Raw genomic sequence first — 19945 nt, 5'->3', positions numbered from 1 at the left:
TGCCAAAAAATACTTTGTCTTAGACATAGGAAGTGAAGAAGTGGAAGACAACCATAAAACTGCAGAATGATTCATAAGTGGCATTCAGCATAACTCACATGCTGCGCTTTATTAGTCATCAGCCTGTCTGCATCAACACATGAGAGAATGTGGAAAGGGCCTAGAACTAATTCATTTCAGATGTGCTTACTTTCATACCTTTATAATCTTAAAAATGGGATTTTGCTGAACTGTACAGTCTGTGCATTTAGCAATCTAAACTACAGTAACAATTGTGTTTCTTCTCTAAACAGCCAGCTTCCCAGCAGTGACTCCACTGTGGGCAGGGTGCTGTGTGCCACTATGCTGGAAAGTCTCTTTTAGTTTCGATCAACTATGTCAACTGCGCTACATTAAAAAAAAAAAAAAAACCACATCATGAGTCAGCCTGAGCCATGACTGAACAGAATACCAAAAAATACTTAACACTGTCCTTGTTTGCATAGGATGTTATTGATAACTCAATTTTGACTGCCAATAGGTAGTTTTCTTTTGGTTTCACGAGACAACAGTTAAAGAGTTACAAATAGCAGTCCTTTAAATAAATATCTGGAAAAGACTGAAGAATGTAACACTGACTGAAATATACCTAGCAAGTGCATTATTGTACTGTAACATTACTTTTTTTCAGAGCACTTGCGAGTAATAATGGTGGCAAATGCGTTTAATAGACCATTTATTTATCTGTTATCCATAGAAATACCATGGCTGTAACCAACGCTAATCACTGCTACAGTAGTATGAATTTCTCAAGTTAACCAGCCTCACAGCACTTAAAAAACTATTGTCGAACGGCTAAGCAAGTGCAAATATGTTACTTACAGAATTATTGTATTGTCCTGTGCTATACTTCCAGCATTCTTCCTTATTAGATATTCTTGCATTGAACTGGTGCTGCTGTGGAACACCAGCTGCTTTTTATGCAATAAACAATCAACTATTTTCGGGTGAAATACTCCCAAACAGAGGAGGATTTGGACTTTGCTCAATATTTGGAGAAACCTTCTTCCACTGAATCAGGTGCAGCTGCTGCCATGATTAGCTTACTCAAACATTACAGAGCAAAACATGCTGGCGCACAATATGGGGGTGTGCATGGTGGGGTTCAGAAGGAACAATTAGTCCTTTAAGAAAATACACTTTAATTTTTTTTTTTTTAGTTGATCAGTCAATTTACATTGATTAATCACGGCAGTCATAGACCAGTCCCCTACTGTATATACAGAGACGTGTAAAGATGCGTAGGCCTTGCAAGTCTCTCACAACTTCGGGGTGAATCTTGACCAAACTGTCCGCAGGCCACAAGCAGCTTCACAATACAGTACAGTACAGTACCTTGTTTAATACAGATATAATTGTAACTACTTACACTTATCCCTTTGTGGCAGCGCTGCTGCCTTGCAGTAAGATAACTAGGGTTTGTGTCCAGGGTCCTCTCCCCTTCTCTCCTAGGACACGAAGTGGAAGCAGAAGAAGAAAATGGGCGAATGTGAGATGCAGCACATTGTCAAAGAACTCTGGACCCTTGAAATTCAGGTTCAGTAACCTGTAGCCAGACAGACGAACCTCAGGGAACTGGAGGCTCGTCTAATAAAAGAGACGACCTCTGCTGCGGAGATCGTCACAACGTGTCTTGATTCGACAACGTGAAACCTGTGCCATGCCATTTACTTGTTGGACCGAATGAGTTTGAACCCTGTGAAACAATGGCTGTTTCAGCAATAGAAGTAGCTAGATCACCTCCTTTGGCTCAGGCAAGCATCGCCATCTAGAACTGTTTCAACCCTCACTGCCACTTGCCAACAGTCTTTTGTGATATATTTGTAATTGGGTATTCAAATGTAGGCAAAACTCAATATTTATTGTCCTAAACAGAAATCTTTTATTTCTTGTTTTCCCGGTGCACATGTACGAGATATTACAAGAAAAGCACCAACAGTCTTTGGGAAGCATAAGGCCAGGGCAGCTGGGACCATCATGCAGCCGTAAATGACATTCAATATTGATAGTTGAAGGTTCTAAAGGCGGACTTTGCAGCACTAATTCAAGCCATGAAGGACAGTATCCCAGCTGTGAGAATCATCATTTTGGGTCCCCTGCCTCTGGCTAGAAGGTCGAATGAATCCTATAGTTGTCTGCTGGCCATTAAAAACTGGTTGAGAGGCTTTTGCAAGAGACTAAACATCAGCTTCGTAAACAATTGGGATCTTTTCTAGGAGAGACCATGTTTCTTCAGGCGAGATGGAAAACATCTTGAAAGTAACCTGTCTTTCCTGACAAATAGTCTTAATGTTTTCTATAATGCCTTACTAGGATGTCTTAGTTCTGTTGTGAGTTGACCTTCAGATGTGTACTGTATTTGCACATATTAACTAACCGTAGTCTACCTAAAAATCTTGGACAAAGCGGTATGAATGCAAATAATTTAATTAGCATTTCACCTATAGATGTGCATTGTATTAGAACTTTAACAACAGATTATAGATTAAATAAAAAATCCACACAAACAGCACTAATTCAAATGACCTCCTTCTTTCGGCAGCTCCCATTAGGGGTTGCCACAGTGGATCATCTTTTTCCATATCTTCCTGTCCTCTGCATCTTACTCTGTTACACCCATTACCTTCATGTCCAATCTCAATACATCCATAAGCATTCTCTTAGGTCTTCCTCTATTCCTCTTGTCTGGCAGCATTATCCTTAACATCCTTTCCCGATATACCCAGCATTTCTCATTTGCACATGCCCAAACCAATGCAATCTCGCCTCTCTCAGTCTCCCAACCAGAGCTGACCCCCTAATATACTCATTTCTAATCCTGTCCATCCTCATCACACCCAATGCAAATATTAGCATCTTTAACGCTACCACCTCCGGCTCTGTCTCCAGCTTTCTGGTCAGTGCCATCTCCAACCCATATAACATAGCTAGTCTTACTACTGTCCTGTAGAACTTCCCTTTCTCCCTTGCTGATATCCGTCTGTCACAAATCACTCCTGACACTCTTCTCCACCCATTCCACCCTGCCATCACTCTCTTTTTCATCTCTCTTCCACAATCCCCGTTACTCTGTACTGTTGATCCCAAGTACTTAAACTCATCCACCTTTGCCAACTCTACTTCCTGCATCCTTACCATTCCACTGACCTCCCACTTATTTACAAACATGTATGCTGTCTTTTTCCTACTGACCTTCATTCCTCTCCTCTCTAGAGCGTATCTCCACCTCTCCAGGGTCTGCTCAACCTGCTCCTTACTCTTGCCACAGATCACAATGTCATCAGAAAACATCACAGACCATGGGGACTCCTGTCTAATCTCATTTGTCAACTGTCCATCAACATTGCAAATGAAAAAGGGTTCAGAGCCAATCCCTGATATAATCATATCACCATGTTGAATGTATCCATCACTCATACCGCAGTCCTCATCCACTGTCAGACTTCTCTCATACATATCCTGCACACTCTTACATACTTCTCTGACATTCCCGACTTCCTCATACAATACCAAAACTCCTATCGAAGCACCCTGTCATATGCTTTCTCCAGGTCCACAAAAACGCAATGCAACTCCTACTGGCCTTTTTAAAACTTCTTCATCAACGCCCTCAGAGCAAACACTGCGTTTGTGGTGCTATTTGTTGGCTTGAAACCATACTCCCAGCCCACCTTAACACTAGAATTACCAGAGCCTACGAAAAAACTTGTAATTCCGTCCCACCTTAAATTGCTTCTTAAATCCCTTCACACCTCTCCGCCAGCGTCCTTTGTCTTCTAAATGTGCTGATAAAGAGAAGCTAGGAGCAGCCGGCTATTCCATCCCCCCACCAATTTAGAACGTGCACGAACTTCTCCATGCCCATGCCTTGATTGAGTATCTGGGAGTGAAGTGGAGTTTTGGAGTGGAAATAATAGATCGTTATTTGGAACACACGCATTTCATGTCTGTTCCGTTTCTACAGTAATCAACACAATGTGTCAACACATTGTTAAAACAGAAACTTTTTTTTATATTCTAGTAGTAGATGACAAAATGTAGGCATAAACTATATAATGTATGAAGCCTGAAGTCCAAATAGCAAAGAAACATTTTCATAAAAGGTTCAAATATAACACAACAATTGCGCTTTTATTCAAAAATATAACTGAAAAAAACAAAAAGCCGCCTTAACATGCGACATTGACAGCAGGTTATTATAACTTCCTCCGTGGTGTAATAGAATCAGTTCTCACCTTGGAATCAAAAGGTCGCGAGTTCGATTCTGCACTACTCCGTTTTGAGAAGTAAAGTGCTCTTAGTCTTACTATTTTAGAATAAAAGCATACATTTGATTTCAGTGTGTTAACAGCCGGTGCAATTTATGATCCTTGTGAAGGTTTTTTTTTTTTTTTTAATTCACTTTTCATTCTCTCAGTCGCGTTCAGAATCAATCCATACAACCCCATCTGACATGGCTGTTTTCACAGCTGCCTTCTTCGTATCTCACCGTCACTTGATTTTCTTTTTATTCAGTTTTATTGAGTGTTCCTGCCAGTCCCCGCATGTTGCTGTATGCTGTTTCTTTTGTACTACAGGACATGCAGAGGAAAGAATGGTAAAGAGCAGTAACTTCGGCGCTATATGCAATAATCAGACACTCCCCATCTGCCCGTGTCGTTCAAACACAGGAACATATATTGGGGTAAAAGTATAATAAAAGTGCACTTTTATTCAAGTGCACTTTTTCCATCACCTTTTCCTGTAAGAAGCAATGTACACACATCTCTCTATGCTGTGGTTTCTATTACACACCTGAAAGAAAGAGACAATATATGTGAAAATATCATCGCACTAATGCAATATTATTTGAAAACGAACAGCGTCAGATCGGGTGTGAATTTGTGCAGGAAGTGGAAATTCTCTGATACGGGACCTTCCCCCAGAGAAGAAAGTACAGTGTCAGGTGCTCATTCAGTGTAATAGGAACCATAGCACAGAGAGTTGTTTACACTGCAACAAGTACACGTGTCGTAAATGTAAGAAGGACGGTCCTTGGGTGTGTGGGAACTGTTAATATTTGAATGTGATGATTTTATATAGCACGGAATGAAAATCAGCACTTCTTAGCATTGCACCATGCAAGCTGTCGTATCAATCGCCTACTGTAACTTGCTTTTTTTTTCTTCGGTTATACAGGTAGTTTTGAATAAAAGTGCACTTGTTTTGTTTGCGAAATGAAGTGTCTGTGTGCACTTTTCGTGGCATTACACGTGTATTTTTTGAGCATGCCCGTTTGAGCAGTATAAAAAGTATTGAAAAGTATAACAAAACAACGGGCAGATGGGGAGTGTCTGATGATTGCATATAGCGCTGAAGTTACTGCTCTTTACCATTCTCTCCTCTGCATGCCCTGGAGTACAAAAGAAACAGAATACAGACGCGCTATAGCTCTGCGTTGTACCACGATGCATACTAACGCAACCCCAAGACCGGGTTCTGACACAAAAACGCTGGCGAAGCTGCCTTCTTCGTATCTCACCGTCACTTGATTTTTTTTTTATTCAGTTTTATTGAGTGTTCCTGCCAGTCCCCGCATGTTGCTGTATGCTGTTTTTTTTTGTACTCCAGGACATGCAGAGGAGAGAATGGTAAAGAGCAGTAACTTCGGCACTATATGCAATCATCAGACATTCCCCATCTGCCCGTTTTGTTATACTTTTCAATACTTTTTATACATGCTCAAACGGGCATGCTCAAAAAATACACGTGTAATGCCACGAAAAGTGCACGCAGACACTTCATTTCGCAAACAAAACAAGTGCACTTTTATTCAAGACTACCTGTATAACCGAAGAAAAAAGAAAGCAAGTTACAGTAGGCGATTGATACGACAGCTTGCATGGTGCAATGTTAAGAAGTGCAGATTTTCATTCCGTGCTATATAAAATCATCACATTCAAATATTAACAGTTCCCACACACCCAAGGACCATCCTTCTTACATTTACGACACGTGTACTTGTTGCAGTGTACACAACTCTCTGTGCTATGGTTCCTATTACACTGAATGAGCACCTGACACTGTACTTTCTTCTCTGGGGGAAGGTCCCGCATCAGAGAATTTCCACTTCCTGCACAAATTCACACCCGATCTGACGCTGTTCGTTTTCAAATAATATTGCATTAGTGCGATGATATTTTCACATATATTGTCTCTTTCTTTCAGGTGTGTAATAGAAACCACAGCATAGAGAGATGTGTGTACATTGCTTCTTACAGGAAAAGGCGATAGAAAAAGTGCACTTGAATAAAAGTGCACTTTTGTTATACTTTTACCCCAATATATGTTCCTGTGTTTGAACGACACGGGCAGATGGGGAGTGTCTGATTATTGCATATAGCGCCAAAGTTACTGCTCTTTACCATTCTTTCCTCTGCATGTCCTGTAGTACAAAAGAAACCGCATACAGCAACATGCGGGGACTGGCAGGGACACTCAATAAAACTGAATAAAAAGAAAATCAAGTGACGGTGAGATACGAAGAAGGCAGCTGTGGAAACAGTCGTGTCAGATGGGGTTGTATGGATTGATTCTGAACGCGACTGAGAGAATGAAAAGTGAATAAAAAAAAAAAAAAAAACCTTCACAAGGATCATAAATTGCACCGGCTGTTACAGACTAAAATCAAATGTATGCTTTTATTCTAAAATAGTAAGACTAAGAGCAGTTTACTTCTCAAAACGGAGTAGTGCAGAATCGAACTCGCGACCTTTTGATTCCAAGGTGAGAACTGATTCTATTACACCACGAGGAAGTTATAATAACCTGCTGTCAATGTCGCATGTTAAGGCGGCTTTTTGTTTTTTTCAGTTATATTTTTGAATAAAAGCGCAATTGTTGTGTTATATTTGAACCTTTTATGAAAATGTTTCTTTGCTATTTGGACTTCAGGCTTCATACATTATATAGTTTATGCCTACATTTTGTCATCTACTACTAGAATATAAAAAACGTTTCTGTTTTAACAATGTGTTGACACATTGTGTTGATTACTGTAGAAACGGAACAGACATGAAATGCGTGTGTTCCAAATAACGATCTATTATTTCCACTCTAAAACTCCACTTCACTCCCAGATAATCAAGGCATGAGCTGAGAGAAGTTCGTGCACATTCTAAATTGGTGGGGGGGATGGAATAGCCGGCTACTCCTAGCTTCTCTTAATCAGTACATTTAGAAGACAAAGGACGCTGGCGGAGAGGTGTGAAGGGATTTAAGAAGCAATTTAAGGTGGGACGGAATTACGAGTTTTTTCGTAGGCTCTGGTAATTCTAGTGTTAAATCCCTTCACACCTCTTCATCAGAGTATTTTGTTTTGTAAATGCATTGCTCCCAAGCCTTGATGGAGCTCAGCTTGGGCAAAAAGTTCTCCCAGCTCAAGCCAAGACTCCTTATCTGCATGTTAGATCTGGAGCTGTATAGGGTAAATAATACAGTATATTGTTATTTGGAATGCATGCATTTCATGTGTGTTCTGTGTTGACATAGATCTGGGTATGTGTAGGATGAAAGGAAATGCGAGAAATGCAAGAAATGCTGAACACATACGTAAAGCAGAAACTTTTTCCATGTTATACTAATAATGACGTGAAGTGTATAATGTGTGAAGACTTTGGTCCAAATATCAAATAAACATGCGTGGTTTTATTCAAGAATATAACCAAAAGGAAAAAAAAAAAAAAAAAAGGCATTCGATTTACATGGGGCTGTCAATGAATTAAAAACTCAAGCTCAAATGTCAATCGACAGAGAATTTACACGTATTCTTGAATGGTTGAAGAGGTAAGAATTGCTGCCTTATAACCCGAAGGTCCCCGGTTCGAGTCTGGGTGTTCAGCATTTTGAGTAGTGAGCTGCTATTATTTTTACTATTTCTACAATAAAAACACATTTGATTTCAGTCTGTAACACCTGGTGCAAATTTTGGCTACTTATAAAAGTTAGCGCTTGTTTTAAATAATATTCAGTTTTATTCTCTCAGTGACATTTATGTGGTACAACAAACTTGCCTCTCCCTTTCTGAGTTGATGTTATTTATCACTATTCTTTTCACAAGAGCAGAGCTGTGGCTGATGCCTGCACAGAACTATTTGTTGTACCGGGTAATCAAAGATACAATGTCCCATGACCGCTATCAGACTGGACAAAGGTAGGACCGTAGCAACAGACAGCTTCTTCACAGTGCTTTCGCCGGCTAACAGACTGTCCTGTGCTAATTGATAGTATACTTGACCTAGTTAACTCATTAGATAGAGGGGGGTCTTTCTTGAATGTCTTAAGACTGCAGTTGTTAAACTTGTTCTTGTTGCTCAAGAAAAATAATCTCGACTCTTTGTTTTGGACAACTTTAGAGCAATTCTTAACCTGCTTTTAATATGTAAAATTCTATTAAAGGCAGTAATTAATCAGCCAAATGATTACTTGGTTCAACATTCTATTCTTGACAAGTTTCAGTCAGGTTTTAGTACAAATCACAATACAGAAACTGCACTGGTTAAAGTGGTAAATGATGTGCGGGTTAATGCAGACAGAGGATGTATATCTGTTCTTGTTCTCAGAGTGCAGCTTTTAACACCATAGACCACACTCTTAAATCACCTAAGACAGTGGTGGCGAACCTATGGCACGCGTGCCAAAGGGGGCACTCAGAGCCCTCTCAGTGGGCACGCGTGCCGTCGCCCGAGCCCAGAGTTCGTTACTATAAAGCCAGAGGAATGCGGGGCCGGGCTGCTCCCCTCACCGCTCCCCCTCTTCACACGCGCCGGAGGACTTTTCTCACATCACCCGCCCCTCTGCCCAGCAGCCCAATGGGAACGCTTCCTTCCTCTCCTGTCTGGGGTAAGGCGGGCGGCACACATGCTGCTTGAGGGTGCGGCACGGACTGCAGCCTTTTCAGTCTGTGATTCCCGTGGTGGGGTTGGAGGGGATGTGGTATAGCGGGTCCACAGCTCAAAATTTGAAAGGCCAGTTTTAACAGATAATTGCCGCACTCGCGGCTTAAAGGGTTATGGTAGAGTGGCGGAGCGGTTTCCGGGAGCTTTGTGATGCGGGCAGTCCTCGCTTAAGCGCACAGGTGAGGAGTCGTCCGCATCTGTAATTATTGCCGGGAAATGCTAATTGCCACACCTGATCCACGACCCCGTAATATACAATGGAAGCTTTGGGGGCGGAGCTTAATAGGGAAGACCTGCGTGAAACACTTGAGAGGATCGAAGGGATGACAAATCCTTAAAGTGTGGAATTCTCTGCCAAATAATCTTAAGTCAATGAAGGCACTTGAGATTGCTTTCCTTACTTTGTTTGGAACATCTTATGCTTGTGCACAGCTGTTTTCAGCTTTGAATTAAATCAAATCTGACACCAGAAACAGACTAACAGATGACCTGAGTGCTGCATGTGTTGCTCTCAAGCTTACAAAGTATGAGCCAAGGTTAGACAAATTATCAGCATGCATACAACAGCAAAAAGCACATTAATTGTTCAAAAGCACATAGACTATCTGTACACAGAATTATATTCGTCAGGGAGTTTTTTTTTGTTTGTTTTTCTGTCCTCCCAGCCATTAAACCTTACCTTTTTCTTTGTTGCTTATTCTTTAATACTAACCAACCTGCGGCGTACCATACGCCGCATAATCAGACCGGTTTTTTAATGATTTTTAAGCACAGGGAGAAAATTAACATTTGAAAAATCGGTAATGTAATAAATTAGCAAGAAAAGCAACATTGTAACAATGCACAGAACGAACCAACATACAATCGTCCGTGTGGCGCTCGCGGAGGGTGGAATGGCAGGAGAGGAGAAGGACGTCCATTCCACTCCCTCCATCATGCTAGTGTGCTGATTTCTCGTTCAGTATGCACTGCCTTCTCATGTGCCACCTCCAACTCGTCACTCGAGTCGTTGTCGTCTTTGCACAGTCCAGATGCACCTGTGACTCACATAGACTTTTCATTGCTCTGTGCGGTTTTGGCTGCCTTTCTATATATAATCCACCAAGACACCGGACCACGGTAGTAGCGAGGTGGGTGTGTACAAAGTGCAGGAGCATCTAAGACGACGCATGTTTGTCGCGGATGCAAATTGCTGTATGTAGCGTGTAAAACAGTTTGCTATGGTGCACGCGGTCATGTGTCGTAACCAAAAACTTGTTTTTTTTAAGACTGCTCACTTAATTGTGTTTAACCTCAGTTGTAAAGGAAAGTTTTAAGGATCCCATGGGATACCCCTCGCAAACCTTTTTACACGCTGCATATGGCGATTCACCTCCACGAGAAACACGCCTCTATGAACAGTCAACGTGGCTCGGAGTAGCATGTGGCCTCTACGACAGACGAATATAAATGACACCGTTTTTTCTGTGTCGTCGTGTCCGAGTTGGTGGGCGTGGCTCTGTGAGTTGTCGTGGTATCCAATGGTCTTGGAGTTGGTGGGCGTGGCTCGTTCCTGCGTGCGCCATAGGTATCTTACTTGTCGGCGGCTTAGTGAATCCACGCCCCTTCCGCGGTGCTTTCCATGGGTGTCTTGCCTTAGTGAATTATATATATAGATTATCACCTAATCTTGTTTCATGTAATGTTCTTGTTATCATCTTGTAAAGAAAGCACTTTGAGCTACATTGTTTGCATGAAAATGTGCTATATAAATAAATATTTTTGATCCAATGAAAGCACAACTTCAGAGTTTTTCCAATAAGACACCAACTGCATAGATAATTAAATCATCCCTTAAAACTAATAAGTGCATACAAAAAAATAAACTATTTCCTCAACTATTGCAAAAAAAGAATAATTTAAATCAGTTCATTTGTTTCAGTGATACTGCACAAACAAACTGATCACTTGACTTGACAACATAAGTATTTTAAGAAAATGTGCTAAAATGATGAAACTAATCTATATTTTACTGTGCAGGAATACACGTGTCATCGTGCAAGATCTATCATAATTAATTAAATGTCTGAACCAGTGTAAAACTTAAAATATGCTGTTTATTCCATGATGACCCATAGGATTTATAATGCTTTTTCTTATTTTTTTTCATATACATAATCAACTACAGCACATTTTTCTATAGCCTTTGATTCCTTATCACCAGAAAAGAAATTATACTAAATAACATTTTCTAAGGTGGTCCAATTAATGGGACTTTAAGTAAACGTAAAGCAAAATATTTTTTTCTACTAAAATACTAAAAAATGACGTTAAACATAAACCCTTAAATTTGGGAACACTTTAGGGACTTCAAAAATGCATCTATTGCTCACATACTGTTGTGTAACAAGTTCTTAACATTGAACTATTTGGTTTTTTAACAACATAGCATAATTGAAGTGATTATTAATTTCTGTAATCTGACCTATTAAAATAACTTCACTTTGGAAGGGTCTGAGATAAATGTCTCTTGATATTGCATACTTCAGTGTAAGACATAGTCATAAGACATTTTACCAGTATATCAAAGTTTCTAAATATACTACACTGCACACAGATGAATGACAACTTTACTGATGCTTGGTAAGTGTAACTAACATGAAAAGAAGCCTTTGCTAAGGTCTTATTATATAATAATATGAGTAAGAGATGCATTTTTAAAATACCTAAACTTAACATTTTAAAAACATTATTTTTCTAGAGCAGTGGTGTTATGAGGGAATGCAACAAAAAAGGATATACAAGAAAAAACAGAGTGAGGGAGACAAAAATATAAGCAAAGAGAAAGACAGAACCTGTCCAGTTGCATTTATAGATCAAGAAATATAAAAATGCTGCTGCTTTATTCAAGATAAAGCTTTAATTATTAACATTTTAATCAATTCATGCAATTTATTCAGAAATAGAATATTGTACCTTATTTGTGCTTGCTTTGAGAGTGTGATTTTGTGACCAGTTAAGCTGGTCATATTGTTTACAAATCCTATACTAAAATCTCCCATCCCTTGTTGCTACCCTTGGTAGAACCAACCACCTGTGACACATGAAATTCAAACTTTGAACAGTCTATTTGTAAATTAAAAGTATGGACATTTCAGAGAGTGGGACAGATAAAGGAATATATACATATATATATTTTTTCCCTAATAAGAGTTTCAGTACTTAAAAAATTTAAGACTTAACAAAAGTGGGGATACTTCAAAATATCTGAATTCCTGGTGGTGGTAGGTAAGATGAGGTAAGGCAAGGATGAAAACCCCCAGTTCTAGTGAAGATGTGATTGGTGCTACAAAGTTAGACAGATGTACCTAATATCTCAAAACACGCAACAAAGAAATCTGACCTCTCACAGGTGCAGCATTCACATTGTTCATTGTTCTCCCCGAAAAAGCTGTCACCATAGTAACAGGTTATCTCATCTCCAGGACTAATATCTCTGATCACTTTTACACAAGCTGCATTTCTGTCCCCTGGAACAAACTGGAATGAAAAAAATGTACATATCTGAAAACATATTTCTATTACAATGGCTTTCTCCAAAAAATGTACAATTAAAGTGAAAGTGAGTTAACTGATGTAAAAGTTAACAAGAAATCTTAATTTCTTACCTTACAATTGGGCCTGCAGTCTTGTATAATTATTGTGAGAGCAGGATATAGGGTTTGGGTGGAAGAGAAATAAAACTTGTTAATTTTACAATAATTATCAGCTTACATGTTTATTTCATGTTATATTCATTTCAGATTAGAAAAATTAATGAGACCAGTGCATGCAAATACTAGGTTCACATTCTACAGGATACAAAAGATTAAAGTGATTACAAGACTTGGTGAAATTTCATTCAAAAAATTAACAAAAATAATTTCCAAAATCTTCCACTGAGAGATACTTTGAATTGGCATTCATGTATAATTTACCAAAGGAAGGCTTATCCTATATAATACCCATAGCATGCCAATGTAGAGCAAGTTGCCAAGTTAAATAAAAATAGCCTAATTTCTCTGCTGCGGTCAAGTAAACACTATTGCTGCATAAAGTCCAATTCAGACAGACTGTATGTATAATTTATATGAGACAAATAAAATTTAATTTGATTTAATTTCTATGTCCTGAAGCAAACAGAGAATTTTAATGTGCCATTAATAAGTCCGATCAAATAAAGCAAAGTATTTCTTAAGATTAAATATTATATGTTTCAATTACACTCCTACCATGAATACTGTTTTGAAACTCTATCCCATTTCATATCTTAGTCAAGGGGAAAGTCCTGTTAGTGGTTTAATGTTAAAAATGCTATAAACTGATGCTTGAAGTAGAGAACAATATCAAGTTGATTTTTGAACCTTAGATATCACATATTTTAAAAATAGGTTCCAGATTAATATGACTGCCATGCAAAAGTTTCACAATACAACTTCTAGAATTTAATGGTAGTCCGTTTCAAGCAATAGCCATAAAATTACTGATTAATTAACACTAGAATCCCTGAAGCCTACAAAAAAGTCGTAATCCTGAGCCACCTTAAATTCCTTTACACCTCTCCATCGGCATCTTTGTTTTGTAAATGTGTCGATCAGCACAAGCAAGCGCCTGCTATCCCAGCCACCACCGACGCAGCTAAACTTCTTCCAGCTCAAGTATTTTTATCTGGGTGTGAGGTGACTGGAGTTGCATAGGGTAAATTAATATCTATATATATAAAATTCACTAAGGCAAGACACCCATGAAAAGACCGCCGGAAGGGGCGTGGATTCACTAAGCCCCAAGACAAGACACACACCTATGGCGCACGCAGGAAGGAGCAACGCCGGAGGTGAATCGCCATATGCAGCGTGCAAAACGGTTTGCGCGGGGTATCCAATGGGATCCTTAAAACAATACTTTACAACTGAGGTTAAAACACAATGAAGTAAGCAGTCTTTAAAAAGCGAGTTTTGGTTATGGCCGCGACCGCGTGCACCATAGCAAACTGTTTTACACGCTACATACAGTAATTCGCATCCGCGACAAACATGTGTCTTCTTAGATGCACCTGCAGAAACACAGAAAGTCTACGTGAGTCACAGGTGCATCTGGACAGTGCAAAGACGACAATGACTCAAGTGACGAGTTGGAGGTGGGCACATGAGTGATGGAGTTTTCAGTCATGAACGATTGTGTGTTGGTTCGTTCCGTGCATTGTTACAATGTTGCTTTTCTTGCGGATTTATTACATTACCGATTTTTCAAATGTTAATTTTCTCCTGTGCTTAAAAATCATTAAAAAATTGGCCTGATTATGCGGCGTATGGTACGCCACGGGTTGGCTAGTATTGTTAATTGCACTTTGACAACAAAGACACCCATGCAGAACATGTGAAAAATGACAGATTTACACGTGCATGTGCAATCCTACTCCTTATTTAGGAAAAGATCCCAGTAGTTCTGCGGGAGAAAGACTTTCTGAGGCCGTGGTTATAAAGCATTTGGAGCCATTTCTGGACAAAGGAAGAACTGTAACAACAGACAGCTTCTTCACAGAGCTTTCGTTGGCTAATAGACTGCTGCACTGCAACACAACTCTGCTTGGCACCATAAGTAAAATGGGACAGGAACTTCCACCTGCAGCTAAAGTCACTTTAGTATGCATACAGTTCTCCACAAAATGGTTATGGTCAGCCCTGTGTGTAATTATAGGAGGGCACATGCTGGCTGGTGACATCTGCAAGCTAAACTTTTTTTTTTTTTAAAAGTAAGGTACGAAGGACATATTGGGAAGAACAGTGAGGGCTGCAAAAAACCCAGCCACAGGAGATGCAAAACCAGTGTGTTTCTTCATGCCAATCCCAAGCCCGGATAAGTGGGGAGGGTTACGTCAGGAAGGGCATCCAGTGTAAAATTTTTCCAGATCAACATGCGAACAACAATACAGATATCCACACTTGATCGGTTGAAGCCCAGGTTAACAACGGCCGGTTGGTCGAAGCTGGAGAAAGGGGTGGGGTATTTGGGGGGTTAACGTGTCTGGAGGCAGGAGGAGAGGAGAAAGTTAAAATAAGAGAAACTGAGGGTAGCAACTTTGAATGTAGGCAGTATGACTGGCACGGGGAGAGGGTTAGCTGATATGATGGTAAGAAGGAAAGTTGATCATGGTGGATTCAAAAAGTTCTATCATGATGCGGATGGGAGGAGAAATGGGGTAGATATTATTCTGAAGGAACAGTATGTCAAGAGTGTTCTGGAGTTGAAAAGTTTGTCAGATAGAGCAATGATTATGAAGTTGGAAATTAGAGGTGTGATGATGAATGTTGTTAGTGCATATGCCCTGCAAGTTAAGTGTGTGATGGATGAGAAAGATTTCTGGAGTGAGTTGGATGAAGTGATGGACAGTGTACCCAAGAGACAAAAAGTGGTGTTTAGAGCAGATTTCAATGGACATGTTGGTGAAGGGAACAGATGAGACGAGGAGGTAATGGGTTGGTATAGTGTCAAGGAGAGCAATGAAGAAGGTGAGATGATAGTGGATTCTGCGAAAAGGAAGGGCATGGCTGTGGTAAATACATATTTGAAGAAGAGGGAGGGGCACTGAGTGACGTAAAAGAGTGAAGGAAGATGCATACAGGTTTATATCCTATACAGAAGAGTCAATCTGAAGGAGACGGAAGACTGCAAAGTGGTGGAAGGGGAAAGTGTGGTTAGGCAGCATAGGATAGTGGTCTGTTGGATGATGTGGGAGATCAAGAGGAACATTAGAACATCCTAGACAAGAACTGGCCATTCAGCCCAACAAAGCTCGTAAGTCCTATCCACTTATTTCTTCCAAAAAAAATCCAGTTGAGTTTTGAAAGTCCCTAACATCTTACTGTCTACCACACCACTTGTTAGCTTAATCCAAGTGTCTATTGTTCTTTGTGTAAAGAAAATCTTCCTAATGTTTGTGCAAAATTTACCCTTAACAAGTTTCCAACTGTGTCCCCGTGTTCTTGATGAACTCATTTTAAAATAACAGTCTCAAACCACTGTACTAATTCTCTTCATAATTTTAAACACTTAAATCATGTCACCTCTTAATCTTATTTTGCTTAAACCGTATAGGCTCAGCTCTTTTAATCTTTCCTCATAATTCAACCCCTGTAGAATCATCCTAGTCGCACTTCTCTGGACCTTTTCTAGCACTGCTATATCCTCTTTGTAGCCTGGAGACCAAAACTACACACAGTATTCAAGATGAGGCCTGACCAGTGCATTATAAAGGTTGAGCATAACCTCCTTGGACTTGTACTCCACACACCGTGCTCTATAACATAACATTCTGTTAGCGTTCTTAACGGCTTCTGAACACTGTCGGGAAGTCGATAGCTTAGAGTCCACTATGACTCCTAATTCCTTCTCATAAGGTGTACTCTTGATTTTCCAACCACCCATTGTGTGTTCAAACCTAACATTTTTACTTCCTCTGTGTAATATTTTACATTTACTGACATTAAATTTCATCTGCCACAAATCTGCCCAATCCTGTATGCTATCTAAGTCCTTCTGTAATGATATAATAGATTCCAAATTACCTGCTAATCCACCTATCTTGGTATCATCTGCAAACTTAACCAGTTTGTTACTTATATTCCTATCTAAATCATATATATATATATATATATATATTAAAAATAGCAGTGGCTCTAGCACTGACCCCTGTGGAACACCACTCTTAATTAACAATTCTGAAGAGGTTCCTCACACTATCACCCTCTGCTTCCTGTGTCTGAGCCAATTCTGCATCCATCTAAAAACATCACCCTGAACTCCCACTTCTTTTAATTTGATGCCCAACCTCTCATGTGGCACCTTATCAAATGGTTTCTAAAAATCCAGATAAATAATATCATATGCTCCACTTTGAAAGTTACCTTTTGTTGCCTCCTCATAGAATTCCAGCATGTTAGTAAAACACAACCTTCCTATTCTGAACCCATGCTGACTGTTCAGAGTAATTCTTGTCCTTTCCAGGTGTTTTTTTCAACCGTATCCTTAATAATACCTTCCATTAATTTTCCTGTGATGCATGTTAAGCTTACTGGCCTATAGTTGCTTGGATTTGCCCTGTCACCCTTTTTATATAATGGGATGATATGATATGTGCACAGTGACTTTGTAAAAATGTGTCAAGGGTTTATATATGTACTCGCTAGCCTCCTTACGAACTCGCAGGTAAATATTATCTGGTCCTGGTGATTTGTTTGCCCAGGGTTTTTTTCCTGCCTTGCGCCCTATGTTGGCTGGGATTGGCTCCAGTAGATTCCTGTGACCCTGTAGTCAGGATAATTGGATGGATGGGTTTAACTACAGAGCGATACAGTCAACTCCACATACCTGCAATTCGATTAGCTGCAATCTCCACCTAGCTGCAATGCAGGTTTTGGGTCCGTTTTTTTCGCTATACATTCGGTTAGCTGCAATTCGCTTATCTGCAATTTCCGGTTTGCTGCAATGCCTTTAATATTACCGTTTCATGATTTTCAGGTTAGTCGGCTTCAGATAGCTGCAATGGTTGTGCAAGTCAGTTTTCCGCTTACTGTACAGTCTCCGTTTAAGTGTACGACCTCCGGACAAGATCGTCACGTGCGCTTGAGTGGAGTCGACTGCACTTGACTTTGCAAATAGGGACCATGCAAGTCATGTGCAGCTAAGCAGAGTGTGCGCTCAACCGACATGCATGCAAGTGGAGTCGACTATTGTTGATATACTGTACAGAGAGAGACAACTCCATATAAAGTCAACAGTGTCAGGCATATGCGTGGGCGGTGTCCGTTATTTCAGTAACTTAGAAAGCCGACATATCTGAAAAGAACATCAACTGATTGACATAATGTAGTTTTTTGAAAAGTTGTTGGAATATCGTTACATTAAGTCTAGTCTAATATGGCGGTGTGTAAGACTTCAAAAACATTAAAAGCCTGGTCATTAGAGAATAGTGTAGAAGTGTTAAAACGAACTGATAGCAAGGAAAGTCAAGTGACTGTTGCCAAGCACTTTGGTGTTCATCCAAGTCAAATCTGTCGCATTGTTAAGCAACAGCAGCAGGCGATTGATCACTGGCAAAAAAACGCTAATCCTGACCGAAAAAAGGAAAACGGGCAGGAAAATCCGAGGATGTAGAAGACACTTTGTTGCATTGGTTCAGCCAAGCTAGAAGCAAACAGCTGCCAGTTAGCAGACTGATGTTGATTGAAAAAGCCAATCAGCTTACTGTTTGCTTTGGCATAGAGGGATTTAATGATATAAATAGATGGTTGGAGCACTAGAATCAACAAGAAAACATCCAGTTTAAACAGCAACATGGGGTAAAGTAGGATGCTGATTAATATGGTGCAGAGCGTTAGATAGTTGAAGTTCTTCCTGACATCATCAAAGAGTATGATGAACGTGATATCTTCAATGCTGATGAAACTGGGCTTTATTGGCGTGCCATACTAGAGGGAATATTAACATTTACACACCATGTAGCTGCTGGGACTAAAGTGCCAAAAGACAGACTGTTGCTGCTACTGGCCCGTAACATGGATGGACCAGAAAAGTTGCCACTGCTGGTGATAAGGAAAAGCAAAGAGCCATGGTGCTTCAAAAAAGTCAAGAAGCTTCCAGTGGCATACGAGGCAAATTGCAACGCCTGGATGACCAGTGAAGTTTGACTGTGGTGGCTGAAGAAGCTGAACAATTCAATGACGTTCAAAAGACAACAAATTGTTTTGCTGTGTGACAACTGTGCAGCACACAGTGATGATATCAGACTGACAAACATCAAGCTCGTTTTAATGCCGCCCAACACAACAAGCTTAATTCAGCCCATGGACCAAGGCATAACAGCAAATTTCAAGCGAAATTACCGATCCCTCATGCTTCGCTGTCTGATGGCTATCATGGATTAAGGCAACAATGAAAGCAATTGAGCTGGCCCATAAGCTGACGCTACTTGACAGTTTGCACATGCAGAAGGATGCATGGAGTCGTGTCAATATGTCAACAATCGTTAACTGCTACAGACGGGCAAGCTTCGTGAAAGCTATGGAAGGAGATAGCACTATCCCTGTTCCAAGTACCTCAGCAGCAGTTGTGGACGATAGCAGCAGTGTGGAGCTACAGCTGCTTGATGGAATGTCAACTAATGACTCTGATTGTTTTGTTGAAATCGACAGTAATTTGCCAACAAGTGCAGATGTGCGAAAGCCTGAAGGCGTCTACTCCAGCTGCTAATCAACTAGAAGAGGAGGAGAGACTGGATGCGGACGACGTTGATGACCTTCTGACTGCACCTGCCATGGCACTGACGTTCGCTGATGCAGTGAAGAGCTTGGATTTTATACAAGCCTACTTAGAGTGAACTGGCTGTGATTCATACGAAACGTTTTATGCACTGTCCAGCCAAATTTATGACCTTCGTCCGAACCAGGAACAGACAACAATAACAGATTATTTTCGTTGCATGTGAACTAACACTGAGTAAACAATGACATTGCTTAATTGAAAATTAGCAGCTGTAGACTGGCAAGGCTGTATGTATATTACATGTACTGTAATCTAATTTGACTACATTAGACGATTAAATTATATTTGAGGGCGGTTAGTAACAATACATTGTGTTTATTTCTTAGCTCTAGGCACTGCAGTTAGGCACAAAATACTAAATCTAGACAAGCTTCACCCCGTGTTGGTGCGTCATCATACAGTGTTAAAAAACAGTTACTGATTACTTCTAAAAGCTCCTGCTCTTGTGATCCACCGTCTGCAAGGTTATCCCAGTTAATATTTGGATAATTAAATTCCCCCATGACTATATCATCTCCCTGTAAACTTGCCTATTTGATATTACTAAAAAGATGTGGGTTGAAATTACTGTCTGAATTGGGTGATCTATAACAGTGTTTCCCAACCTCGGTCCGGGGGGGCACACTGTTGGC

The 19945-nt window shown here is 40.1% G+C and overlaps 1 protein-coding gene across 5 annotated transcripts in view; it reads right to left on the bottom strand.

Annotated features, from left to right (window-relative positions):
* Nucleotides 1-19945, bottom strand: part of kmt5c (lysine methyltransferase 5C) — an 88417-nt gene that overhangs the window by 15794 nt on the left and 52678 nt on the right. For all 5 annotated transcript variants that reach the window (XM_039774942.1, XM_039774941.1, XM_039774939.1 and 2 more), the window contains exons 7-8: nucleotides 12623-12642; nucleotides 12358-12494 (exon numbers count right to left, since the gene is read on the bottom strand). In XM_039774942.1, coding sequence (XP_039630876.1) covers nucleotides 12358-12494; nucleotides 12623-12642 — 157 coding nt within the window. The remainder of the gene's footprint in view (nucleotides 1-12357; nucleotides 12495-12622; nucleotides 12643-19945) is intronic.

This window comes from Polypterus senegalus, chromosome 13, assembly GCF_016835505.1.
Source record: "Polypterus senegalus isolate Bchr_013 chromosome 13, ASM1683550v1, whole genome shotgun sequence".
In the NCBI taxonomy this organism is placed as follows: domain Eukaryota; kingdom Metazoa; phylum Chordata; class Cladistia; order Polypteriformes; family Polypteridae; genus Polypterus; species Polypterus senegalus.
The sequence above is the reverse complement of the archived record's forward strand: the minus strand, read 5'-3'. Positions and strand labels throughout refer to the sequence as shown.